Here is a 26,790-nt window from a genome sequence, read left to right on the forward strand (position 1 = left end):
AAAAAAAAAAAAAAAAGTTCCTTAGACTTAATGATATATGATTATCAATTTGTGGTTTGCTAAGGAGATAAGTCACTCACGATCTTTGTCTAAAAATTTCCTTACTAAAAGAAAAGCTGGGCCTGGCACGGTGGCTCACGCCTGTAATCCCAGCACTTTGAGAGGCCGAGGTGGGCAGATCACGAGGTCAGGAGATCGAGACCATCCTGGCTAACATGGTGACACCCCGTCTCTACTAAAAATACAAAAAATTAGCCGGGCGTGGCGGCAGGCACCTGTAGTCCCAGCTACTCAGGAGGCTGAGGCAGGAGAATGGCATGAACCCAGGAGGCAGAGCTTGCAGTGAGCCAAGATCTCGCCACTGCACTCCAGCCTGGGCGACAAAGTGAGACTCCGTTTCAAAAAAAGAGAGAAAAGCTAAAAACTTGCTTGTTCTAATGCAAGTAATTTAGGTATAATAACTAAATACCAATGAACCTTGTAAAATATGAAATGGTTATCTGACAATCGTATAAGCATTAACATGGAATCACTTTTTTAAAAAAAATCATTATCGACAGCAAGGAAAGAATTTTAACTGTTTAAATATTAATGACAGGGAAACTAATTTACAGCCAACACTAGTTACTTTTAGAAGTATGAACATTTATCCACGATTTTTAAGCTGTATATCTTCCAAAACCATACCTGTTTTGTGTTTTAATGACAAGGTGAACAGTAAGTCCATCATGAATTCCATGCTGACTCAAGGTATCTTGATCTTTCAAAATTTTTCCAGCAAATATCAACACAAGTTGGTCAGTATGCGATTTAAAACGTTTAGAGATTTCTTCCTTAAACTAAATAAAAATAAAGTAAGTATGTATTACAGTTGTTTGCACAGCACCATACAGTCTAGTTTCTAGAGGTACCTCATAGAGGCCTCTACTACAGACACTACAGTTCAAACACCATAATGCCAATGTTCCAGGAAGCTGAGGCAGGAGGACTGCTTGAGCCCAGGAGTTCAAGGCTGCAGTGAGCTATTATCACACCACTGCACTCCAGCCTGGGTGACAGAGCGAGATCCCTCCCGCCTCTAAAAACAAAACAAAACAAAAACTCCCCAATTCAAACAATATAGAGATGCGTCCTTCTTATGTCAGTATCTTGATCTTAGTAAGAAATGATTATCACTTCATCTCTAACACAAAGGTCTCATTATAGTGCACATATCCTATGTTCGATCCTCTGCTAAGGCCTAACAAAGCACTGCTTCCCAATATCCTTATTCTTTTTATGTCGAGACCAAATTTAGTTCGAGCCACAATTAGCTCTTACTACGTCCAAAATAATCTATTCCTCAGACTTCTATCTTCAGTCCTGTTCCTTTCTTTCTAGTTGAATATAGTATACACAGCCAATCTCATATTCTTGGCCTGGGGGTGGAGTAGCTCTAATGCAAATACCCCAAATCTAAAACGCACAAACATCCAAAACTTTTTGAGCATCCATGACACTCAAAGGAAATGCTCACAGGAGCATTTCAAACTTTGGATTTTCACATTAGGAATGCTAAACCAGTAAGTATATAACGCAAACATTCCAAAAAAAAAAAATCTGAAATCTGAGACACTTCTGGTCCCAAGTCTGTTAAAAAAAAAAAAAAAAAAAAAAAAAAAAAAAAAAGCTTTTGGATAAGGTATACTTAATCTGTATTATACTGACCATCCTTCCCACTTATTTTATTCAATATTTATTAACAAGCAGTACTATGGAAAATCAAAGATAAAAGACACAACTCTTTCCCTGATGGTGAACAGTCCAATGAGAGTCAAGTAAAACCATGAAGTCCACAGGAAGCATAAAGGGAAGTCAGAGAAGGCTTTCCGTAAGTGAAAACTAAAGAAAGACTACAAAGTAGCCAATAAAACCTGAAGAAAGCCTTTCCGGGGACCAGACATATAAAATCAGACAAGAGAAAAGAGCGTCATGCTATAAAGAAAAACTTACTTATACTATTCTCAGATCTTTACCAAAATCACCAGTATGCTTAGGTTTTACCAGACTGCCCAAATAGGAAAGCTTCAGAGTGGGCCCAGGAATCTACATTAAAAGACTGGCTCAGGAAATCAGTCCAAATTCAGAAAAGAATCACATCTCCAAACTACTCTACCTCACTGTCCCACAGCAGTGGATCTCAATAGATGAGGAAACTGCTGCCAAGAAGGTGTTTTGGAAATACATAGGGGCATTTTTCTGGTTGTCATGATAAATGGAAAGACATTAAATGATAGAATGTCTGAGATTTAAAAAATCTTATGGGGACAAGGAAGGGAAGGCATATATAAAAAACATGATAAGCTATGTATCATTGTTGAAAATCAGAGATAGGTACATGAAAGTTCCTAACACTCTACATTTGTGTATGAATAAAATTTTCCATAATCAAGTTACAACAGCCAATGTAAACAACTGGTTTTAAAAAATCTATTTTACCTTTTGTCAACTCCCATACACATTGCTAACATTTTGAAAATACCAAAAAAAGCATAAAGATAACACAAAACTATACTTCAGTAAATATTTTGAAACTTTTCCATCTGTATTTTCTTTCCTTTATTTGAAATCATACGATACATAATCCTTTTATCTAAGACAAGCAATTTCCAAGTAACTAAGAGAAAATCTTCATAGAACACCATTTGCATGATATTCTATATCTAGAAACAGGTCATAATTTAACTATCCTCCCATTATTAGACACCTCATTTTCCCTTTAGTAGCCATCCGAAATAATAATATAATTAATGGCAGAACACATGGTTTGTAAGGATTAAACGAGAATGTATATAAATGCAAACATCAGGTATATAGGCAGTAGTCAATCAATGGTAGCTACTACTATGCCAGTTCTCTTAATACTCAACAATTTTGTGAGGAAGAGAGATTTTAATCCTATTTTAGACACAGAAAAAGAGGTTACAGATGTCTCCCTTCCCCCCACACTGACACAGCTAATAAACTGGGAGTTAGGATTCAAACCTAGATTTGACTTCAAAGACAAACCTATCCAGATTAACTATTTTTCATATGCAAAATGAGGGTAAAACTAGATTTGTGTTTCTTAACCTTAAACTCAGAAATCCTTTCCAAAATCTTTGATATCCCTCGTTATTCTGAAATAAATGACTTAATTATTGAACATACAGTTATACAGCATTTTATCACATTTTAGAATTTGAAGGTAAGATGCTAGATTAAAGACATGCATCTGGCCGGGCGCAGTGGCTCATGTCTGTAATCCTAGCACTTTGGGAGGCCGAGGCGGGCAGATCACAAGGTCAGGAGATCGAGAACATCTTGGCCAACATGGTGAAACCTCGTCTCCACTAAAAATACAAAACTTAGCTGGGCATGGTGATGCGTGTTTGTAATCCCAGCTACTCAGGAGGCTGAGGCAGGAGAATCGTTTGAACCTGGGAGGCAGAGGTTGCAGTGAGCCGAGACTGCCATTGCCCTCCAGCCTGGGTGATGACAGCGAAACTCCGTCTCAAAAAAAAAAAAAAGCATCTCTCCTTACATCCTTTCAAATACCCACAAAAACAATAGAATTTTTTAAGCTTTATGGAGACATAACTCATACCACATAATTTACGCATTTAAAGTATACAATTCAATGGTTTCTGGAGTATTCACAGATATGTGTTAGTCAATTTCAGAACATTTTCATTACCTCAAAAAAAATCCATACCCTACAGCTATCACCTACCTATGCCTCATCACTTCCAACCATAAGAAACCAGTAATTTATACTTTCTGTCTCCATAGAAGTATTTCATATAAAGGCAATATTATAACATATGGTCTTTGTGACTAGCTTCTTATACTTGGCATGTTTTCAAGATTCACCCATGTCATAGCATGTGTCAATACTTCATCCCTTTCCATGGCCAAATAGTATTCCATTGCATGGATATACCACCTATTTTGTTTATCCACTCATCAGGTGATGGGCATTTGGGTTGTTTCTACCTTTTGGCTATTATAAACAATGTGATACATTTATCTCAGAGAAATTGACAGACTAAATGGGCAAAAATGAATTAGTAGAAACAGAAAAGATATGAACAATTATCTTATGACCTAAATGGGCATGCATAGACCACCAAATCCAACAACTGCAGAATAAGCATTCTTTTTAAGTGCCTTTACTAAATTCGGCTACATATCCTGGGCCATAAAGAAAGTCAGCATATTTCAAAAAATTAAAATCTTACCAAGTTGTACTCTGTGACCACATGCAATTAAACTACCAAAAAGATAACAAGAAATCAAGTGTTGATCAATTGGAAAAGATGACCTAAGTGGGATACAAAAAGACCTAACCATTGTTTTAAAGGGGCACCATATACTGAACTATCATTAGCAGAGTAAAAAGATAAGCCCTTAAAGAGACAATTTGCAACACAACCAGCACAGCTCAAATCCAGATTTCATAAATGTCTACAAATCACCAAGCAACACAACCCAACTGAAAAATGGCCAAGAAATTGAAATAGGAATTTCACAAAAATGAAATCCTTTACATTACAACACAGATAACGTTAAATTAAAACCAGTGACAAATGCACTGAAGGGTTCAGTTTAAGACTGAGTGTTACAGAGGATGCAGAGCAACTGGAAACCACACACACTGTGGGTACAAGTATAAATCAGTACATTTTAGAATAACATTTTGCAAGGGAAGTTGAACATATGCTTATCCTATGACCCAACAATTCCACTATTTAACAAATTACATGTCCACAACAAATACATCAACAAATAAAATCAAGAACATTCGAACCAACATTACTCATATTAGCCAAAAACTGAAAACAATCCAAATGTCCCTCAACTGTAGAATAAACTATAGTGCAGTCATGTAATAGATTACTCCCAATGACAACAAATGAACTACTGCCACATATCATCATGGATACCTCAACACAGAGCAAAAAAGCCAATCACAAATGAAGATAAATTGTATGATTTCATTTATATGAAGTTTTTTGTTTTTGTTAAGGGTTGGGAACAAAATCCATGGTGTCCAAAGCGAGAATAGTGGTAACCTTAGGTTTGCAAGTGACTTCTTGGGAGTTCATATCATGTTCTACTTTCTTGATCTTTAGGCTAAAACACAAACCTGTACATTTATGATATATGTATTCTTCTATGCTCTACTTTAATAAAAATAGTTTTAAAAGTTGACTGTGAACTTTCAAGCTGCAGCAGGGGCTGGGTGTGGTGGTTTATACCTGTAACCTCAGCACTTTGGGAGGTCAACATGGGAGGACTGCTTGAGTCCAGGAGTTGGAGGCTGCAGTGAGCTATGATCGTGCCACTGCACTCCAGCTTTAGGCAGCAGAACCAGATCCTGCCTCAAAAAAAAAAAAAAAAAAGAACAGAAACATCAGGAAGTCGAAACACAGGTAGCCTGCACTCCCGAGTATTTCAATTTCAAATTATTCCCTTCCCCAAAGCTAAAATATGCCTCACTGAGGGCGGGTGCAGTGGCTCATGACTGTAATCCCAACACTTTGGGAGGCCAAGGTAGGTGGATCATCTAAGGTCAGATTCCTGAGATCTGCCTGGCCAACATGGCGAAACCCCATCTCCACTGAAAATACAGAAATTAGCCTGGCATCGTGGCACACGCCTGTAATCCCAGTTACTCGGGAGGCTGAGGCTTGAAAATCACTTGAATCCAGGAGAAGTTGCAGTGAGCCAAAAATCGCGCCACTGCCTTCCTAGTCTGGGTGACAGAGCGGGACTTCCATCTAAAAAAAAAAAAAAAAAAAAAAAAAAAAAAAATTATATATATATATATATAATAATAATACTATATCTATATATATATATATAAAAATACATACACATACGTCCCATCTTGGGCAGGTCAACTGAAAGGAAATGGAATGAAGAGAACTTAGTTTTAGGTAGCAGATCAGACTGGATATAAGACATGAAAATGACAACAGAGATAATCACCGAAGGATAAAAGATCATCCATTAACACAATACGTGGCAGAGACAATTAAAATCTGATATCCAAAACAGCTATAATCTCAAAATCTAGTAGAACAGCAATGAATATAGCTCAGTTGAACCTCTGGTAACATTAGACATAAAGACAGGAGTCTCCTAACCATGAGTTGTCAGTATCAGTACCTGAAGGATAATCAGGGCTTTCTGGACAGACTAAGGGCTTCTCTACAGTGTCCTAGATGCAGAAGAGTAGGACACTACAGTACACATTCAAAAATTACTTCCATTAATCATTATTATACAGCTATGCTGTACCTGGCATCACACACACATTTTCACATTCATTTCTTACAACAAAACCTCAAGAAACCAAACCAAAGTCCTGACAGATATGTGAGAAATCATGTTCACTCACAAATTTACAGAGCTGTTGACAATTAATGTCATAGATACTGGGATCCTCCAGCCTCATGGGACTCTTGGTTCTGGAGGGACATCTTAATCCTGAAGCACGAATTTATGGCACTTCATGCTGAAAGTTGGAAAACACGTTAAAAATGGTGATAGCATACAGTATAGTTCTAGGGAACTACAGAGAACTGCATACGACTACCATTTATAATTCCGTTCTTTTTTTTTTTTTTTTTTGAGACAGAGTCTTGCTCTGTCACCCAGGCTGGAGTGCTGTGGCCAGAAGTCAGCTCACTGCAAGCTCCGCCTCCTGGGTTCATGCCATTCTCCTGCCTCAGCCTCCCGGGTAGCTGGGACTACAGGCACCGCCACCTCGCCCGGCTAGTTTTTTGTAGTTTTAGTAGAGACGGGGTTTCACCGTGTTAGCCAGGATGGTCTCGATCTCCTGACCTTGTGATCCGCCCGTCTCAGCCTCCCAAAGTGCTGGGATTACAGGCTTGAGTCACCGCGCCCGGCTATAATTCAGTTCTTATTTTAACTTTCAAACAACCAAGGTCACCTAATTTAGATATTAGAACCACTTCCAAGTAGAAGACTACTGTTAAATTGATTTGTTCTGAGTAAAAATGATACAAAACTTGGAACGAGCAAGCAAAAACCAAGAGATAAACAACTGTGTGTTTAAGTTCAGCTATCTGCCATTCTATTTGAAACCAAGATAAATGAATCTTAAGTTTAATTGTACCATGCCAGATATGGTACACTTCTCCAAATAAACCATATTTTACGGTTTATTAATTTAACAAAATTAAATCAAGTTAAATAATGTAGTATTTTTATCTAAATGGAATTTGTCCTACAGCTAAAAATTCTCCATATACTTCAAATATCTTTAAACTTCTATTCTGCTTCCTACAGAATAGAGAAATAGCTTTCAGATTACACTGTCTTCAAAATTCCTAGAAATTTTCTCTAACATTTGAACTTAACTTCCTTGTCTGTTTAATCTACACTTTTATCATACAACAGCAAAAATCAGAAGCTAAACAGTACTGATATAGAAAAACGTAATTAGCCATCTTAGAAAATCTCAAAGCTGTTTAGACAGAGGTAGCTCACTGACACTATTCCTATGCAGAAAAATAAAACTTATTACAATTATACAAAATATTTTCGGCCGGGCACAGTGGCTCACATCTGTAATCCCAGCACTCTGGAAGGCCGCAGCGGATCACCTGAGGTCGGCAGTTTGAGACCAGCCTGACCAACACAGAGAAACCCCATCTCTACTAAAAATACAAAATTAGCCAGGCATGGTGGCACATGCCTGTAATCCTAGCTACTTGGGAGGCTGGGGCAAGAGAATCACTTAAACCCGGGAGACGGAGGTTGCGGTGAGCTGAGATCATGCCATTGCACTCCAGCCTGGGGTAAGAAGAGCAAAACTCCATCTCAAAAATAATAATAATAATAATAATAAATATTTTCATCTAGGGAATAGCCAGAACCATAAAGGAAGAATTTTGTAATTTCCATTAAAAAGATTACCTACATTAAATTATTCTTGCCCTTAAGCCTATGTGGTCACTATTAACTCAAAATTAAAGATACATGATAGAATGGGCTTGAAAGTATCCATATTTCCTACAGGATGTACATCCAACTCTGGCCTTGCACTGATAACCTACGATAACTACAGGCCAGAGAGCTGAAAGCTGAGAATTACTAAACGTTTTCTCAAAACCATAAGAATCAAAATTCTAATGCACCTTGAATAAGCAATTTAATGATTTCAAAATGAACCCAGCACGGACAAAACAACTTTCAGTAACCCCTCATTTTTTTCAATATCATCCAAAAGCCAGGTGTTGCACATGAGTGGATTCTCCAGCTAACTGAAGGTAAGTTACCCCTGTGTGAGCACCAAAATTGTTTTCCATTCTACTCAGTGTAATTTTAACTTTTGATAATGCTGAGTTACTGGTGTGAATACCAACTGCTGTTCTGCAATATAGTGATAACTGTTCCAGACTCTCAAGGTATCCTGTATCTGCCTTTTTCTTTTTCTTTTTTTTAACCAGACTGTCAAGTTCCTGTCATGAAAGCATATCTTCTTTCTCCCCTAAATTTTCTATTTTTAATCTGAGGAAGAAAAGCAGCAAATAATTAAGAGTTAGAAAACCGTATCAAATAGAATGTGCAAAGAATGGGAAACGCTGTCCTGAAATGAAAAAGATACAGTGTATCAACTTTATTGTGCCAATCTCAGCTGTTGAGGGTCAACTTTGCTTACTGCCTGTTCTGGACTGTTTTCAAGAAGAAAATGAGACACACATATGGAGGGAAGAGAGGAGAATCAAATTAGGAAAGAATATTTTTGAAACAGGGAGGCCTGAATTCAAATCTTGGTTTTGCTACATACTAGTTCTGTGACCTGGAGGATATAACCTGTCTCTGAGCCTTGGTTTCTTCATCAGGAACAGATATTTATTCTGCAGGGCTGATGGGAGAATTACGAGACATGGAAATTGCCTGGGCACAACTCACTAAGACATTCAAATATTGCTAATCTAATTATGCAAGGATAAGCTCTAAACTGTAAACACTTTGAAAATGGAGTTAATCTAACTTTAAAAGCAACAATGTCACCCTTTACACACATTCCAAAATCCAAACATTCAAACTTGCTTTTAAATAACCATTATCTCACCCTATTAAACATCCTGGGGAGTGGGAATCAACCTATCCAAAAGTAAAATTTACTTCAGCTCTGAAGATAAAACATACACGAATTTCCCACAGAGTCACATAATAACAGCATTTAGCAAGGATTCTCTAAATAGTTATCTGAATGCTGTATTCAAATCTTTGCTATTTCAGGATCTTAAGGCAGAGATCCTTCAAGAGTCTATTTTTGAATTAGCTCCTTACTCAATATTGCTAATAACATTCGAAAAAATGTCCATAAATCATCCATATACATGGTTCTGTCAGTTATCATTCTCCAAGAGTCTGATGTTTAACCTTAAAGTTAGTAGTATTACTTAAAACACTGCATAACCCTTTATACAAGGATGCCAAGTATGATGAGAAACAACCACTGAATATGTAACATATATGAGAAAGGGGCACTCTCTCATAAAACTGTACACAGCCACAAATGTTAGTGTATTGTTTAGAAAATTTATTTTTTAGAATCTCTCTGATTTAAATCTGACAGGAATTACAAACTAAATATATCACTATTCACATGCTAGGATAGATATACTTCCTTCTATTGCAAAAACTTGAAACTCAATTCACTGCTGAACAAAAGGCTGTGGGGAAAGCAACCAAGATAAGTAAATCATATAAACTCTGAGTCAGGTACTTTATGCATATGATGTCACAAAATCCTCCAAACAATCTACTGAAGCAGGTACTACATGATATGTTAAAAACGTAGCCAGTGAGGCTGAGATGATTAAAGCTCCTTACCACATCATCAGATTTCTCCAATTCTAAGGTTCATGCTTTCCTTTCTCAAAATATTCATAAGCAAACCAAAACAATAAATCACAAAAATAATAAATAACAGTCTAATGAGCTAGCTCTACATGGAAAGACTACCAAGGTAATACAAGTAAAAAGAGTAAGATAAAGAAAATTGTGGGTGGTTGACCCCATTTGCTTAACAAAAGTCAAAAATTATATATGAACATATAAATACCTTTCTGGACAGAATCACCAAAAAAAAAAAAAAGTTACCTTTACCTTTTATGCTGAATGCCCCCCCATCTTTTTTTTTTTTTTTTTTTTTGAGACTAAGTCTCACTCTGTCACCCAGGCTGGAGTGCAGTGGCATGATCTTGACTCACTGCAACCTCCACCTCCTGGGTTCAAGTGATTCTCCTGCCTCAGCCTCCCGAGCAGCTGGGACTACATGTGCGCCCCACCACACTGGCTAATTTTTTTATTTTTTTAGTAGAGATGGGGTTTCACTATATTGGCCAGGCTGGTCTTAGAACTACCTGACCTTGTGATCTGCCCGCTTCGGCTCACAAAGTGCTGGGCTACAGGTGTGAGCCATCACGGCGCGCAGTCCCTTGTTATACTTTCAACACATTTTGAATTTCTTAATTTTTAAAATAGAAATATGCATAATTTGTTAAATGTAAAAGTTATATCCTTTAAGAAAACTGGAGAGAGCTTTAAAGAGTAAAAACAAAAAAAATTACCCCCAAGTTTTAGACATCTATATAGCAGTTGCTTAACCAGTAAACCAAGCAGACTGTTGTCATATCTATAGGACATCAAACTAACTCATACTTGTATAATTATACCTGGAAAAATCAGAGTTCGGGTCTAGCAACAATATTTTGCAAATACACACATATATTTTCATGCCTATAATAAATGGAATCTGTTAAGTATGCTAATCCAATAGTCTCTGCAAAGAGCGGCAGATTTAAGTATCAACTTCAGTCTCTAAAAAAAGCTCCTAATCTCAATTTAATGGTATTTGTCTAGTTTAACTTCACTTTTTATTATTATTACTATTTTTGAGTCAGAGTCTCACTCTGTTGCCAGGATAGGGTGCAGTCGCGTGATCTTGGCTCACTGCAACCTCTGCCTCCTGGATTCAAGCGATTCTTCCGCCTCAGCCTCTCGAGTAGCTGGGACTACAGGTGCTCACCACCATGCCCAGCTAATTTTTGTATTCTTAGTAGAGACGGGGTTTCACCATGTTGGCCAGGATGGTCTCAAACTCTTGACCTCATGATCCACCTGCCATCATGATTGTATACACTTACAGAGCACAATATGATACTTTGATTTATGTAAACAATGTGGAGAGATTAAATCAAGCTAATGTATCATCTCTCTTATCTCTTTTGTAGTAGCAGTTACAGGAAAATAACTGTAATAATGCCATCAGACATTCAAGATGACTAAGAATAAACACATTTTTCCAAAATTACATTCTTAAAATATTCCTAAAACCAGCCTATCTGGGCAACACAACGAAATCCTGTCTCTATAAAAACAAACAAAAAAATAAAAAACAAAAAAAAGCACAAAAAATAGCTGGGTGTGGTGGTGCACGTCTGCAGTCCTAGCTTCTCCAGAAGCTGAAGTAGGAGGATTGCTTGAGCCCAGGAGATCAAGGTGGCAGTGAGCTGTGATGGCACTACTGCATTTCAGGTTGGGTGATAGAACAAGACTCTGTCTAAAAAAGGAAAAAAAAAATCCCAACTAGGTACAAAATATTGCAAATAAATATTTAAAACACTATTTGGTCATTTAATAAATACTTGTCTACTCAGTATGTGCCCAGGCCACAATTCTAGGCAACATGGGATTAGAAAGTAAGCACAACAGTCCCTGCCCCTGAAGTTCTTACGGTATTGCGGGGCGGCGGGGGGGTGAAGGAGACAATCCATATAATCACAAAATGGTATCAGAGATTATAATCAATGATCAGATATAGACTGGTGCTCTGATGAACTAACATTTAAATAAACTTTTTTTAAAAAGATAGAGTATTGTTATGTTGCCCAGGCTGGCGTGGAACTCTTGGGCTCAAGTAATTCTCCCACCTCAGCCTCCCAAGTAGCTGGGACTACAGGCTTGAACCACCACACCTAGCTCTTCAATCCATTTTTAAAGACTGAAAAGCCAGTCAAAGGAAAGTCAAGGCAGTTTGGGGCACTGGATCGGTGAGGCCTCCCAAGTTTGTCACTGGGTTTGAATCTAGAGTCTACTACTTAATATGTGTATGAATTTGATCACATTAATAACATGAGTCTCAGTATCTTTTTTTTTTTTTAAGACACAGGCCGGGCATGGGGGCTCACACCTGTAATCCCAGCACTTTCGGAGGCAAAGGCGGGCGAATCGTGAGGTCAGGAGTTCGAGACCAGTCTGGCCAACATAGTGAAATCCCATCTCTACTAAAAATACAAAAAATTAGCCGGGTGTAGTGGTGTGCACCTGTGATCCCAGCTACTCAGCAGGCTGAGGCAAGAGAGTCGTGTCAACCCAGGAGGCGGAGGTTGCAGTGAGCTGAGATTGCGCCACTGCACTCCAGCCGAGGCGACAGTACAAGACACTGCTTCAAAAAAAAAAATTTAAAAAAAGAAAGTTTCCCTCTGTCGCCCAGGCTGGACTGCAGTGGCGAGATCTCGGCTCACTGCAACCTCTGCCTCGCAAATTCAAGTGATTCTCCCACCTCAGTTTCCCGAGTAGCTGGGACTACAGGCGTGCACCACCACAACCAGCTTTTTTTAAGTCTCACTCTTGTCCCGCAGGCTGGAGTGTGATGAAGTGTGATGGCGTGATCTCAGCTGACTGCAACCTCCGCCTCCCAGGTTCAAGCGATTCTCCCACCTCAGCCTCCTGAGTACCCGGGATTACAGGCATGCGCCACCACGCCTGGCTAATGTTGTATTTTTTAGTAGAGACGGGGTTTCTCCATGTTGGTCAGTCTGGTCTCAAATTCCTGACCTCACATGATCCGCCCGCCTTGGCCTCCCAGACTGCTGTGATTAGCGACATGAGCCACCATGCCCGGACAGCATCTTCATTTTTTAAAAAAAGGATAATAACAGTGTTTTCAGCATAAAGCTGTGTGACATTTTAAGAAAATATAATGCATCATGCTTTACAAATCAAGCCTGCAATAAATATTGGCCATTATGTCATTGTCATTAGCAGCATTTGCAAAGTCCCAAAAAGGGGGAGAAAGAGCTAGTGATATTTGAGGGTAGGGGAAGAGACAATACAAACTGGCTGAAATGCAATGAAAACAGGAGAAAAGGTAGGTGGAAGCACATCCTGAAAGCTTTATTAGCTGTGCTAATTCAGTAGTCGCTAGCTACATATGGCTATTAAGCACTCCAAATGTGGCTACTTCAAACTGAGATATACTCTAAGTGTAAATTACAAAATACATTTCAAAGACTTAGTATTTTAAAATGCAAGACATTTTACAGTCTTTTTATCAATTACACCTTAAAATATTGTAGATATACTGGGTTAAATAAAGCATATTAAAATTACAATAGCCAAAAGGTGGAAGCAACCCAAGTGACCAGCAACAGATCAATGGATTTTAAAAACGTGGTACCTACATATAATGGAATATTATTCAGTCTTACCAAGTAAATTCTGGCTGGGTGTGTGACGGCTCACACCTGTATAATCCTAGCACTTTGGGAGACCAAGGCAGGCAGACTCCTTGGGCTGAGGAGTTCAAAACCAACCTGGGCAAAGTGGCGAAACCCTGTCTCTACAAATAAATACAAAGCAGCCTAGCATGGTGACGTGAGCTTGTAGCCCCAACTACTTGGAGGGCTAAGGCAGGAGGATCACTTGAACTTCAGGAGGTAGAGGTTGCAGCAAGCCATGATTGTACCACTGCACTCCAGCCTGGGTGACAAAGTGAGACCCTGTCTCAAAAAAAAAAAGTAAATTCTGACACATGCTACAACATAAATGAACCATGTGGACATCACACTAAGGGAAATAAGTTAATCACAAAAGGCCAAACACTGTCTTACTCCACTTATATGAAATACCTAGAGTGGTCAAATTCAGAGACAGAAAGAAGAATGGTGGTTGCTAGAGGTGGGGGAATGGGGGAAATGGGGAGTTACTGTTTATATGGTACAGGGTTTCAGTTTTGCAAGATGATGAGTTCTGGAAAGGGCTGGTGGTAACGATTCTGAATGTACTTAATGTCACTGAACTGAACACTTAAAAATGGTTAACGTGATAAATTTTATGTGTGAGTCACCACTATTGAAAATTAACTTCAGTCTTTCCTTTTTATTAAAGTGGCTAACAGGAAAATTACATATGTGGCTCACACTGTTTTTTATTTTTAAGACACCAAATCTCACACTGTCACCACAGCTGGAATGCAACAGTGCAATCATAGCTCACTGTAACCTCCAAACTCCTGGGCTCAACCCTGCTGGACTAGCTCGACTACAGGTGTGTGCCACCACACCTAGATACATTTTTATTTTTTTGTAGACAGGCTGGTCTTGAACTCCAGAAGCGGGGGGCTGCAGTGAGCCATGATCACTGAGCCACAGTGCTCAAGCAATCCTGCCACCATAGCCCCGCAAAGTGTTGGGACTACAAGCGTGAACCACTGATCCCAGCTCACATTGTATTTCTATAAAAAATAAGTCACGGTAAAAATTTCCAATGAGAAATGTTTTGATGAACAAGATCTAGTAACAGGAAGCCCTAAAATACCAGGGTAAGCAAACTTTCTGTTACGGGCTAGACAGTAAATATTTCTGGCTCTAGCAGTCACACTGTCTATTCTGAAAGGAGCCATGGATAACACACAAGCAAATGGGCACAGCAGATTTGGACTACCAGTTTGCTGGCCCCTGCCCTAAGGCACCCATTATAAGCAGTGGGTCTTAAATTTTCATAAATTTTGTGAGCCAGTTTAATAACGGTATCTTGAAATCTGCCACAGTGACAATATTTACATCATGGAAATCCAGCAAACACTACAAATCCGTGTTTTTCCTGAAGAACGGGTTGATAAACCAGCATTTTCCAGCGAACCACTCACTATGTAATGAATTAACTTGTCTCCTATACATCTAAAATTATATTCATCATGAACTACCTTTGAGAGAAACGGATATCTATTCAAATCACTTTCTGTGCTCTGTGGTTCAGATGAGAATCTCCAGCTAACAAAGGTGGTTCTAGAAGAATAATGTTCCAGGAAGAGAAGCAAGAGTGAACATCATGAAGCAGTCAAGAGTTGTGCTTGGAGAGTGGTGACCTAGGGGGGAAGAGCTTAAGAGGAAGCTTCCACAAGAGGGCTGGAAGCTACGAGATTATGTACATACTACACTCAGTAAAGGTTCAACAATAAGTAGTTATTACTGAATATGCATTATTGTACATAATGGACTAGAGTCATCTGTAAACAATTTATTGAGCCCTAGGCTCTGGTAATACAATGGTGAACAATCACAGCCCCTCTCTAAAGAGAAGGAATCACATAAATATACAATTTTAAGTTGTGATGAATTCTTATTAAAAACAGGCTGCTGTGAGAAATCCAACAGGGGATCCCAATCTAGTCTGGACAATCAGAAATAGATACTACCTGGAGAAACTGGCCTTTGCATTAAGATTTAAAGATGGAAGAGGAACGAGCAAAGAGTGTTCTTGCATTCTAGGTAACAAGAACAAACTGTACAAAAGTCCTCAGGCAGGAAAAAAGTATTAACAGGTCAAGGAACTAGAAGGTCAATGCAATCAGCCAAGCAAGCAAAGAAAGAAGGCATATGCAGAAAATGGAGAGGGCACGGAACTGTGTTACATAGTGCCTCTCTACCCCATTATATATTCTAAGACCAACAGGGAGCTATTAGCTTTACACAGAGAGTGGCATGCTCTGATTCACATTTTTCAGAGATCACTCTTCAAATGGCTGGCAGGAGAGTTATAGAAAAGTGAGGCAACTGATCAGTAGGCTACTGCAGTTTCTAGGCAAGAGGTAATGGCAACTTAGTGGAGCCACTACCCAATATTTTACGGACATACTTCATCTATTAAATACTCCACCATAGAAATTTTTGCTCTCAGGACACCATTTTACAACTTCAGAAATCCAAAGAGTTTTATTTATAGTTGTTGGTATTTATAATATTAGAAATTAAAACTGAATAATCTTTAAAATAAATTCTTTTAAAATAATACACTATATATTAATATAAATTACATCCTTATGAAAAATAACTGTATTTTCTCAGTGATAAGAGTGGCATTATTTTAAATTTTTGGAAATCACTTTAGTCTTATAACAGAAGACAGCTAGATTTACATATCTGTTGTCATATCCCACACCTTAAAGACTCTAGCCAAGTGCACTGCCCAGTTTTGAGAAAATTAGACTGAAAAATAAAAACAACGTCTCAGAATTACTATGAAAATCGTTCCATCTCATGGTCCCCTTAACAGGGTATAGGGACCCCCCAAACCACACTGAGAACTACTGCTCAAATAATAAAAGGCAAATTTGTCTAGCAGGCTTTCCAGTTTTCCTCAGAATGCCTCCAGCAAAAATAATAATGAAAATAAAAAGCAAAGTAATCACAGTAAGATACCATTTCACAGCCAGTAAGATGGCTATAATCACAAAGACAGTAACAAGTGTTATTGAGAATGTGGTAACTGGAATCCTCATGCATTGCTAGTGGAAATGTAAAATGGTACAGACACCTTGGAAAATAATTTGGCAGCTCCTCATAAAGTTCAACATACAGCTTTGACCCAGCAATTTCCACGCCTAGTTCTACACCCAAGAAAAATGAAAACATATGTCCTCACAAAAACTTATACATGAGTGTTCAGAGGCATTAGTCATAATAGCCAGAAAGGAGAAACAACCCAGTGTCCACCACGTGAGAGAAAAATAAAATGTGGAATGCTGTTGGCAACACAATGGAATGTTATTCGGCAATAAAAAGGAAGGAAGTACCAGCACATGCTTCAAACAGGGATGAACCTTGAAAACATTATGCTAAGTGAGAGCCAATCACAAAAGACCACATGATTCCACTTACAACAAATGTCCAGAACAAGCAAATCTATAGACAAAAAATAGATCAGTACTTGCCTAAGGCTGGGAGGCCCAGGGAGAAACGAAGGGCAACTGTTAAAGGGTACAGGGTTTCTTTTGAGGGTGATAAAAACGTTCTAAAATTGACTACACGACCCTGTGAATGTATTACATCAATTACAGACTTTAAAATGGTGAATTGTATGGTAGGCAAATTATACTTCAATTATGCTGTTTCTTAAAGCTAAGCAATCTCTGTTAACCAGAATCATTAAATAATGAGTTTTTCAGCTGTTCAGTATTAGAATAAAGCATATAAGAAAACAATGATCTTAGACTTTCTTCTCATATATCTTACTATACTGATTCAATCCAACCTTCTGGATAAGATGTTGTCCAGTAGAAATATATATGAGCCACAAGTAATTTTAAACTTTTAAGAAGTCATACTGAAAAAAAGTTTTTAATAAAAGGTCAAATTAAGTTTGATCTTTTACTCAACTCAAATCTGCAAAATACTATTTCAACACACAATATATCAAAACCATTAAGATATTTATTTTGTTCATACCAAATTTTCAAAATCTGGTGTAAATTTTACACTTAACAGCACATCTCACTTCAGTCCAACCACATTTTAAGTACTTAATAACCACATGTGGGTGATGGTATCAAAGTGGACAGTATAGTTCTAGATTCACACTACACAGTATAACATTAAATGATGTGTGTGATGATGACCCTAAGGCAATTTCCCTTATCAAAGAAAGGCTCAATTTGACTCAGTACATTTAAATTACGTCTAAGTATATTAATATTTTCCCAGAAGTCTGCACTGACAGAAGGCACTTTCTAAAAACAAAGTACATACTGCCTGGACATGTCAAGCAAATGCATTTCAAAATTTTTACACATAACCTAACAGTCTATGAAATCCCAAAATAAGCTAATTAGAAGTTATACAGAAACTCCCCTCCATTATCTGCACTAATGTCTCACATATATAACTCTCCATTCTTCTAGATGTTATCTTGCTCGTGGATGCTTGGAAATCCTCAAAGCTCTTTTCAATAGCTGATGATGAATAACTAACCACAAAAAAAATCTCATACACAGGGCCTTTGTGCCACTACACATTGATGCTTTTGTATCTATTTACTTACATACAGGTTGAGCATCCCCAATCCAAAAATATGAAATCTGAAATGCTCCAAAATCTGAAATTTTTTAACACTATGACATTACATGTGGAAAAATACCATATGTAACACCTTTGCTCTCTGATGGTTCAATGTATAGTTTGGTTCACTCATAAATTTATTTAAAATATCATATAAAATTACCTTCAGACTCTGTGCATAAAATGTACAAGAACTATAACTGAATTTCATGTTTATATTTAGGTGCCATCCCCAAGATATCTCATTATGTATATACAAATATTCCAAAATCAAAAAAAAAAAAAAGAAAATCCAAAATCCCAAACACTTCTGGTCCCAAGCATTTCAGGGATATTCAACCTGTATTATGAAAATCTCTAATAATGACAGCACCTTGGAATACACATAGCACAGTTTATATTCTCACTACCTATTCTAGCTACCTGTAAGTAAAAACTTATGTTACTCAATTGATTCTGAGTGCTCCATGAATAATAAATTTCACTCTAAATTGGAAAATAGCTTCAGCTTTATTAGTAACCTTGAACAGGTAACATTACTAAATACCAAATGTATACAGCACTGTAAAAAATTAAGGCATCCTGTTTCCGCCTGTTGGTACTCACGACCAGAAACCAATGGAAAAATAGAAAATTACCGTCTTACAACTTATTTCACAATTTACCCAAGAAGTTTAACATAATTTCATCTAATAAATTATTACAGCATGTTCACATAAACAGCATTTGTTATAATGTGTTAAGGAATTTACATTACACAGAAATACTTACTGAAAGAAATTTTAACTTATAGAAAATGGAATTTGCCTGATACAGAGCATAAGCCTTCAATATTATTCTCTGGAGATCTGTCTTCAGCTTATCCTCTGACCCTCCAAAATTAGGTACAAATTTTAAAGACTAAATATTTCCCAATTTCTAACTGGACATTTTCAGTGGAATTTTAATGTCATTAAGTATTTTTTAATGATAAACTTTCATTTGTAGCAAATAGTTTCAATCAAACCCTTTAAAATTTTTAAATCATAAAATGGCATATCTTTTGTGCTTCAAGTAGATTTTACAAATAGGTCATTTGAAAACTGCTTTTCTTTTTCTTCCACATTTTCCTGTATCTGTTTCCCTTGCATATACAAGCCCAACTTGTCTTCAGGTTCTCTGGTGTGGTGGTAAGCGTCAATTTTTATCACATTTTCTGCTTCAACATAAAACAATGATCAAAAATTTAAAAATTAACTGCCATCAGAAAAGGCTACTTCGGAAAGACTTTAATTTTATCTATTAACAATTCGTTTTGGGCTGGGTGCCCCGTGGTTCATGCCTGTAATCCTAGCACTTTGGGAGGCCAAGGCAGGTGGATCACGAGGTCAGGAGTTCGAGACCAGCCTGGTCAACATGGTGAAACCCTGTCTCCACTAAAAATACAAAAATTAGCCGGGTGTGGTGTGGCACGTGCCTGTAGTCTCAGTCACTAGGGAAGCTGAGGTGGGAGAATCCTTGAACCCGGGAAGTGGAGGCTGCAGTGAGCCGACACCACGCCATTGCACTCCAGCCCAGCCTGGGGGGTGACAGAGTGAGACTCCATCTCAAAAAAAAAAAGAAAAGGGAAAAAAAAAAAAAAAAACTCATTTTGGTTACAGTAGAGTAAAATAAAAGCGTTCCCAGAATTTATAATTTTAATTTTACCATCACAAAAAGCAAAAACATCCTCACAGCTATAACATCATATATTAACTGAAAGGAATTTTTCCATTTATAAAATATTGACTATTTCTAATCTTTTGCAGTAAAATGCTGAAAGCGCCCAGGATGGTGGAGGCATGAATCAGGAATCCTAGAAACCAGACCTGAACTTTAAAACTTAATATGGCTACACTCCCACTAAAATAGCTAAAATTAAAGAGACTGACAATATCAAAATGTTAGCAGGGATATGGAGCAACAGGAACTCCCATATATCTTCGTTGGTGGGATGGTAAAATGACACAAGCTTTTTTTCTTGTATATGTGCTGCTGAAGCCAGCACTACACAAGCTTTTTTTTTTTTTTTTTTGAGATGGACTTTCGCTCTTGTTGCCCAGGTTGGATGGCAATGGCGCAATCTCAGCTCACTGTAACCTCCCTCTCCCAGGTTCAAGCAATGATTCTCCTGCCTCAGCCTCCTGAGTAGCTGGGATTACAGGTGCCTGCGGCCACGCCCAGCTAATTTTTGTATTTTCAGTAGAGACGAGGTTTCACCACGTTGGCCAGGCTGGTCTCGAACCTCAGGCGATCCACCCGCCTCGGCCTCCCGAAGTGCTGGGATTACAGGTGTGAGCCGCCATGCCCGGCCCACAAGCATTTTTTAAAACATAATTTCGCACAAAACTAAAACGCCCTATGACCTACTCAAACCAAGTCTTAAGTATATAACCATGAGAGAGAAAAGAGTCCACAAAAACACTTGTGTAAGCCTGTTCACAGTAACTAACTGGAAACAGTTCAGGTGACCTTCAACAGTGAAGAGATTATGGTATATACATAGAGTGGAAAACTACACACCAATAAAAAGAAAGGAACTACTGATACACGCAACAAAGACGAAACTCAAAAACATTATGCTGAGTGGGAAAAAAAAGCCTTACCCAGAAAAATACAAACAGTACTATAGACTATATGGGATCCCACTTAATGTTAAATTCTAAAACAGGCAACTCTGTAACTTATGGCATTAAAAAAAAAGGGGGGGAGTGGTTGATGGAAAGGCCGAGTGACTGAAACGACTTGGGAAAAGGTAAGAAAGAATTCTCTAGTCAATTACAATGTTCTGTATCTTGATAAGAGCTTGGGCTACACAGGTGTAAGCATTTGTGAAAACTCATGGAATGGCATGCATTTCACTGCATGTCAAAATTACGTCAAAAAACGTAAAAAATGAAGCTGAACTTAGGCAAATATTAGTTCACAATGCTGAAGTGACATGTACTGGTGTCATCTACTGATACGTGCAACTTACTCTGAATTGCTCCCCAAAAATAAAATGGACTTGATAATTGATTATAATACTGTAAAATGCTAATTGTAGATGATGGACATATGTGTGTCCACTGCCCAGTTCTTTCAACTTTCCGTGTGCTTGAAAATACAAAATGGTAAGGAACATTTTACAGGCACTAGGAGACAAAAAAAAAAGTGATAAATTCCGCTGGTGGTAAAAGTTTCTCATTCGATGTTACACATCTCACTGCCTCACAAAACACACTACCTTTGGAACTCGCTAAACCAATATCCCAACCACCTACAGTCCCTGGGGAAACTGATAGGTACATTTCAGGAATTGTTGATTGTTCCCTGTCACCAACTGTTCACGTTGTGTGCGATCTTCAGAGATTAAGTCAATAATTATGGAAAATACGACGTATTCAACAATACACTAAAATTATTTGTTAAATTCCACCAAGGATCTTAATTAACTGCAAGATTTGTATTCCTGAACCAAGTTTAAGTAATATTCTCCATTAACTCCAATTTTCTTTTTTATTTGCTTGCAACGGCTAATATCAACATCGCTATCGTCCCTCTAAAATCAAACAAAAACCTACCCAATGACTGGCATCTAAGAGATGATAAACATACTAAAAGGGAAAGAGCAAGTCATCAATGAAAGAAAGTCATTCACTTTCCTCCTTAAACCTAGTACTATACTACTACTTAAGATGGAGCTAAAATCGGTTTCTACGTCATAATTTTTTTTAAAAGGTAGCAAGGTGGGAAAGACTTCAGGAGTTAAAATGCAGAACTAAATATACACGTGCACCTCACCCCAAAACCTACCTTAACAAGCAGGCACGTAAAACAACGAGGATCCCACCCACCCCCTTTTTTAATTCATGAAACAAAACCGCAGCCTGAGCTAAAGCGAACCCTCGCCCCCGCCCAGCCTCCACCCCGCCCGGAGCCTAGCGGTGGGTCCCTTTCCTTTGTGAGGAATTGGACGGGAGGCGACGGAGGGCGGGGAACTGGGGGAGGAGGCTGAGGGTCGGCGGATGCCAGGGAAAGAAGGCTCCGAGAAAAGCAGCATCGGCGCGTCCCACAAACAGGCCGCGCCGCCACGCCACAAACCACTGCGGTGTCCCAAGGCGCAAACCCACTAACTTGGGTGTGATCTAATTTGGGACGACGCCCAGGAGAATGGCCGAGGGCACCTGGGAGGACGACCCCTCTCCCAGGTCTTTCCCAAAAGGTCTCCTGCGGCGGCGGGCGGAGGTCCTGCCGCCACCCCCATCCCGGCCCGAGCACCAGGCGACCTCACCTGCTGGACGGAGCTATTCTCGGGCACGGCGAATTCCTCCTTTTCCTTCGGGGTCTTCACGGTGACTTTCATGATTTTGGGCTCCGCGGAGGCAGCGGCCGCGGGGACGCCAGCACCTTCGGCTCCGGCAGCGCTATCCTGGGAGCCCGGAGGACCGCCGCTTTCACCACTCTCGGCCATGGCTGCAGCGGCGGCGGCGGTGACTCAGGCAAGCAGGAGGGAGCAGGCGAGCAAGGAGGAGCCAGCAGACACCAGAGCCGGCAGGCCTGGACAGCGAAGAATGCAGAGCACGCCGCCTCAGTAGCAACGGGCACAGGGCCACCCTAGCGGGTGTGGGGCCTCGGAGCTCGGTGCAGGCTCTGACGCAGGCCCGGGTCAGGCGCTCGGCAGTCGCCGTGTGTTCAGGCGCCGCTCGCTCACATCGACATCCGCAGCAGCCACCGCTTCCTCCTCCCTGCCCCTTCCCCCACGTCCCTTCGCCGGCGCCGCGCGGAGCACGCCGGGTAACGCGCCTGGCGGCGTCGCCGAGTCATTCCCGGCTGGCGCCGCTTTGCGCTCAGCCTACGTGCCTTTTCCTTTCCCGCTCCATTGCCGAAAGTGTAGGCGAAGCCAGTGTGAAGGACTAAAAGCAAAATGGGGCGGGGTAGCTCAGTTCATGTTTTTTTTCCGTTCCCTTCACCAAAAACTAAATCGCAGTTTCCAGTTAAGCGCTGTAACGGCGCACCAAGATGACGTCACGGTTAGCGAAATTACTAGAAAGGGACCAGTGGGCCCTGCGGCCGCGGATGCGCCTGCGCGCTCGCGGTCCAGGTAATCTTCCCCACCTTACCTCATACCTGGCTGGGCAGTGCTCAATTCTCCGCGCTGTCACAGTCGCCTTGCCCTGCCTTGCCTCTCTGCCTACTCTGCGTTCCCCGCTGGGAGGAGGGTCTGGTGATAAAATAGCGGCGAGGTATTTTGTTGTTATTTTAATATGCTTAGCGTTTGATATTTGGAGGGCTCGTATTGCCCTATGCGGGGGAGTTGGGGTAAGTTAATGGCGGAAAGGTCCTCAGCACAACGAATGGAAAATGGAGTAAAAGCCTGTGACTGCCCTGAGCAATCCCGCGGAGTCATTGCTTCATGGCCAGACCTTATTTACCGCCCTCGGGTTAGCCTTGTTTGGTCAGACGATCAATCAGGCGACCTGTATTGACAGTGGCCTCTGCTGCTGCGATGACAGCTGTGCACGAGCGCCCCCAGATTCTCTGCGAACTCGATTTCCTACAGTGTGTAGGGCGGAACAGGGTGCCCGAGGAGTGTCCACCCAACTGGGACAATGTAATATAGCTGAGGTGTTCACTTTCTATTCTATCAAGTTACTGCTCATTGTCTGACTTTAAGTGGCATTAAGGATAGTTCCAAAATTATTTTCAGTGTAATGCAGATAGAAATAAATTACCTCTGACAATCCGAATTTGAAATTACATCATTTGGTTTTAAAGATGACTTGCGGCCGGGCGCGGTGGCTCAAGCCTGTAATCCCAGCACTTTGGGAGGCCGAGACGGGTGGATCACGAGGTCATGAGATCGAGACCATCCTGGCTAACACGGTGAAACCCCGTCTCTACTAAAAAATAGAAAAAACTAGCCGGGCGAGGTGGTGGGCGCCTGTAGTCCCAGCTCCTTGGGAGGCTGAGGCAGGAGAATGGCGTAAACCCGGGAGGCGGAGCTTGCAGTGAGCTGAGATCCGACCACTGCACTCCAGCCTGGGGGACAGAGCGAGACTCCGTCTCAAAAAAAAAAAAAAAAATGACTTGCAAGGAATGTACAAACCAGCACATTAACTATATTAATCAGTGTTGCACAATTTAAATCCTGACAGCCCATGGTGACCCAAATCCGCAAAGATACATTCTGCATTTCTGCTCCTAAGCCGTCCAACCCTGTTCTGAGAATAAATACTGTTACATAAACACGACTTTTTAGCAGAACTGTATGGAATCTGGGTCTAAGAGAATTCTGAGGGTATCGATTTCAGGATAGACATCATTTGATATCACCTAAATTTCTGGCAGCGTGGCTCAATAACAAGGCCTTCTGCTTAATGAAGGATGACTACTTGGTTATGTCTAGGTGTGAGGTAATCACTGCTTCTCAAGATAGAAAGTGCCACAACTGGACAATCAATCATTTCGAATTTCTTCCATATGTCTAAATAAAATTTCTCCTCAACTTCATTAGCTCCTCATTACCTGTTTTTCCCTGTCATGCTGTCTTACCTGCACGCTTTGCCTAAGCTGCCTTCCTCTACCTAGAATGACTTTCTCCTTGCCTTCACCTGTCTAATTTCTATGCATCCTATATCACATGCCCCAGGAAGACTTGACGGTTTTTCTCTTGATTCTCCAGCAAATACCGTGTGTGTGTGTGTGTGTGTGTGTCTCCCTGCATTTATGGACTTTGCAATTATCTGTGTCTACATTGTCTAAAAATGTTTGATGTGTGTGACACTGTAAAATAATAAGATTTACCTGTAAGAAGATACTGTATAGTTATCCATTGTTAGGGCACTTTTTTGATATAATCCTGACCTGTAAGGGACACTGGAGGTGGTGGGGACCATGGTGTAAATCAGAGATAGTCAACTTTCTGGGAGGGCTAGATAGTAAATATTAGGCTGCTGCCAAAAAAAAAATTGCAAAAACTGCAATTATTTATGCACCAACCTAATATTTTAGGCTTTGTGGGCCACAGGATCTCAGTCTAAAACACTAAGCTATGCCCTTGTATCACAGAGTAACCGTTGACAATACATACATGAATAATCATAGCTGTGTTTACTAAAAACTCTACTTGCAAAATAAAAACAGACATAAGATCTGATTTGGCCCACAGAAGATAGTTTGCCAACCCCAGGTCTAGATGTTTATTTGTGGCATTTTCTTCTGAATGGTTTTTGTTTGTTAAATGGTCTGGATAAAATTTTAAGAGTATATTTTATCACAGTTAATGCCCTGATACTGTATAATACTGTACTGAGCATACAAGAACAATAAGACTCAGTTTCTGCCGTCAAAAAACTTGAAGTGATACTTGGATGGTGGAGGTAAGAGATGGGAGGGAGATTGGCAGTGATGTGCTGGTAAATGACTAATAACCAGTCCTCCTGAAAACAAACTTTGATTTATTGCATTTGCCAATTTCCTTGATGTAAATACTTGCAAATGGTTACCAACTTGAGATCACCTTCCTCACAAAACATGTGAAATTTTACCAGTAAGCCCTCACAAGCCAGTATGAGCCAGCTGCAACTGAGGAAGTCCCATTTTGAGAAAATCCATTATTCAGAGTTCAAGTATATTGATAGAAGGTTATTATTCACATGATGGAATAATTTTTTTTTGACAAAATGAGTCAGTCAATCAATAAGAATTCACTGAGTATCCTCTAACAAACGTTAATCCTCTAATCTTGTGTCCAGGAACATACTTTTAATACGAGGTGCTACATACGTCATATAAGTGCTATAAATAATATGCCTTCATCATGTTACTACCCTACTCAAAAATCTATCATAAGTTTCCCACTGCCTAGAAAATAAAACCAAAGCTTTTCTTTCTTTCTTTCTTTTTTTTTTTTTTTTTTTTTTTGAGACGGTTTCGCTGTCGCCCAGGCTGGATTGCAATGGCATGATCTTGGCTCATTGCAACCTCCACCTCCTGGGTTCAAGCGATTCTCCTGCCTCAGCCTCCCAAGTAGCTGGGATTACAGGCGTGCGCTACCAAGCCCAGCTAATTTTTGTATTTTTAGTAGAAACAGAGTTTGACCATGTTGGCCAGGCTGGTCTCAAACTCCTGACCTCAGGTGATCCACCCACCTCAGCCTCCCAAAGTGCTGGGATTACAAGTGTGAGCCACTGCACCCAGCCTAAAGCTTCTTAACTAGACTTTCCACAGCTAACTCCTAGTGTTGACTCCTGTTGCTCTCAATATATACACTCCATTCAAGTCAAATACCTTTATTACCATCTCTAGAAGCACTTGTACATTATACTTTTCTTTCTTCTGATCATTCCTTCAAGTCATTACACCCACCTCCTTGTACCCATTATTGCTACCTGCTTTCTGAAACTCCTTGAATACCCAAGCCTTCAGAATCAGACCTTCCATCATAATTACCTGCACATTTCACTTGACCATTCATCATTTGTAGCACAGCTTCTATCATCTAAAACTTTCTCCTGCTACCAGTCTAATTTACACCCTCATTAGCTCTGGCCTAGATTACAGCAATAACCTCCTACAGATTCCTCTGCCTCAATCTAAAGTCTCC

At 39.8% G+C, this 26,790-nt stretch overlaps 1 protein-coding gene across 2 annotated transcripts in view; it reads right to left on the bottom strand.

The window, feature by feature from the left end:
- Nucleotides 1–23,235, bottom strand: part of UBQLN1 (ubiquilin 1) — a 51,807-nt gene extending 28,572 nt beyond the window's left edge. Inside the window, exons 1-2 of one of the 2 annotated variants that reach the window (XM_017872374.1) lie at nt 22,477–23,235; nt 688–839 (exon numbers count right to left, since the gene is read on the bottom strand). In XM_017872374.1, coding sequence (XP_017727863.1) covers nt 688–839; nt 22,477–22,656 — 332 coding nt within the window. In that variant the 5' untranslated portion in view covers nt 22,657–23,235. The remainder of the gene's footprint in view (nt 1–687; nt 840–22,476) is intronic. The other variant, XM_017872375.1, reaches the window with a different exon arrangement.
- Nucleotides 23,236–26,790: the final 3,555 nt, after the last annotated feature.

Source organism: Rhinopithecus bieti, unplaced genomic scaffold, assembly GCF_001698545.2.
Source record: "Rhinopithecus bieti isolate Rb0 unplaced genomic scaffold, ASM169854v2 scaffold_5948, whole genome shotgun sequence".
Lineage (NCBI taxonomy): Eukaryota > Metazoa > Chordata > Mammalia > Primates > Cercopithecidae > Rhinopithecus > Rhinopithecus bieti.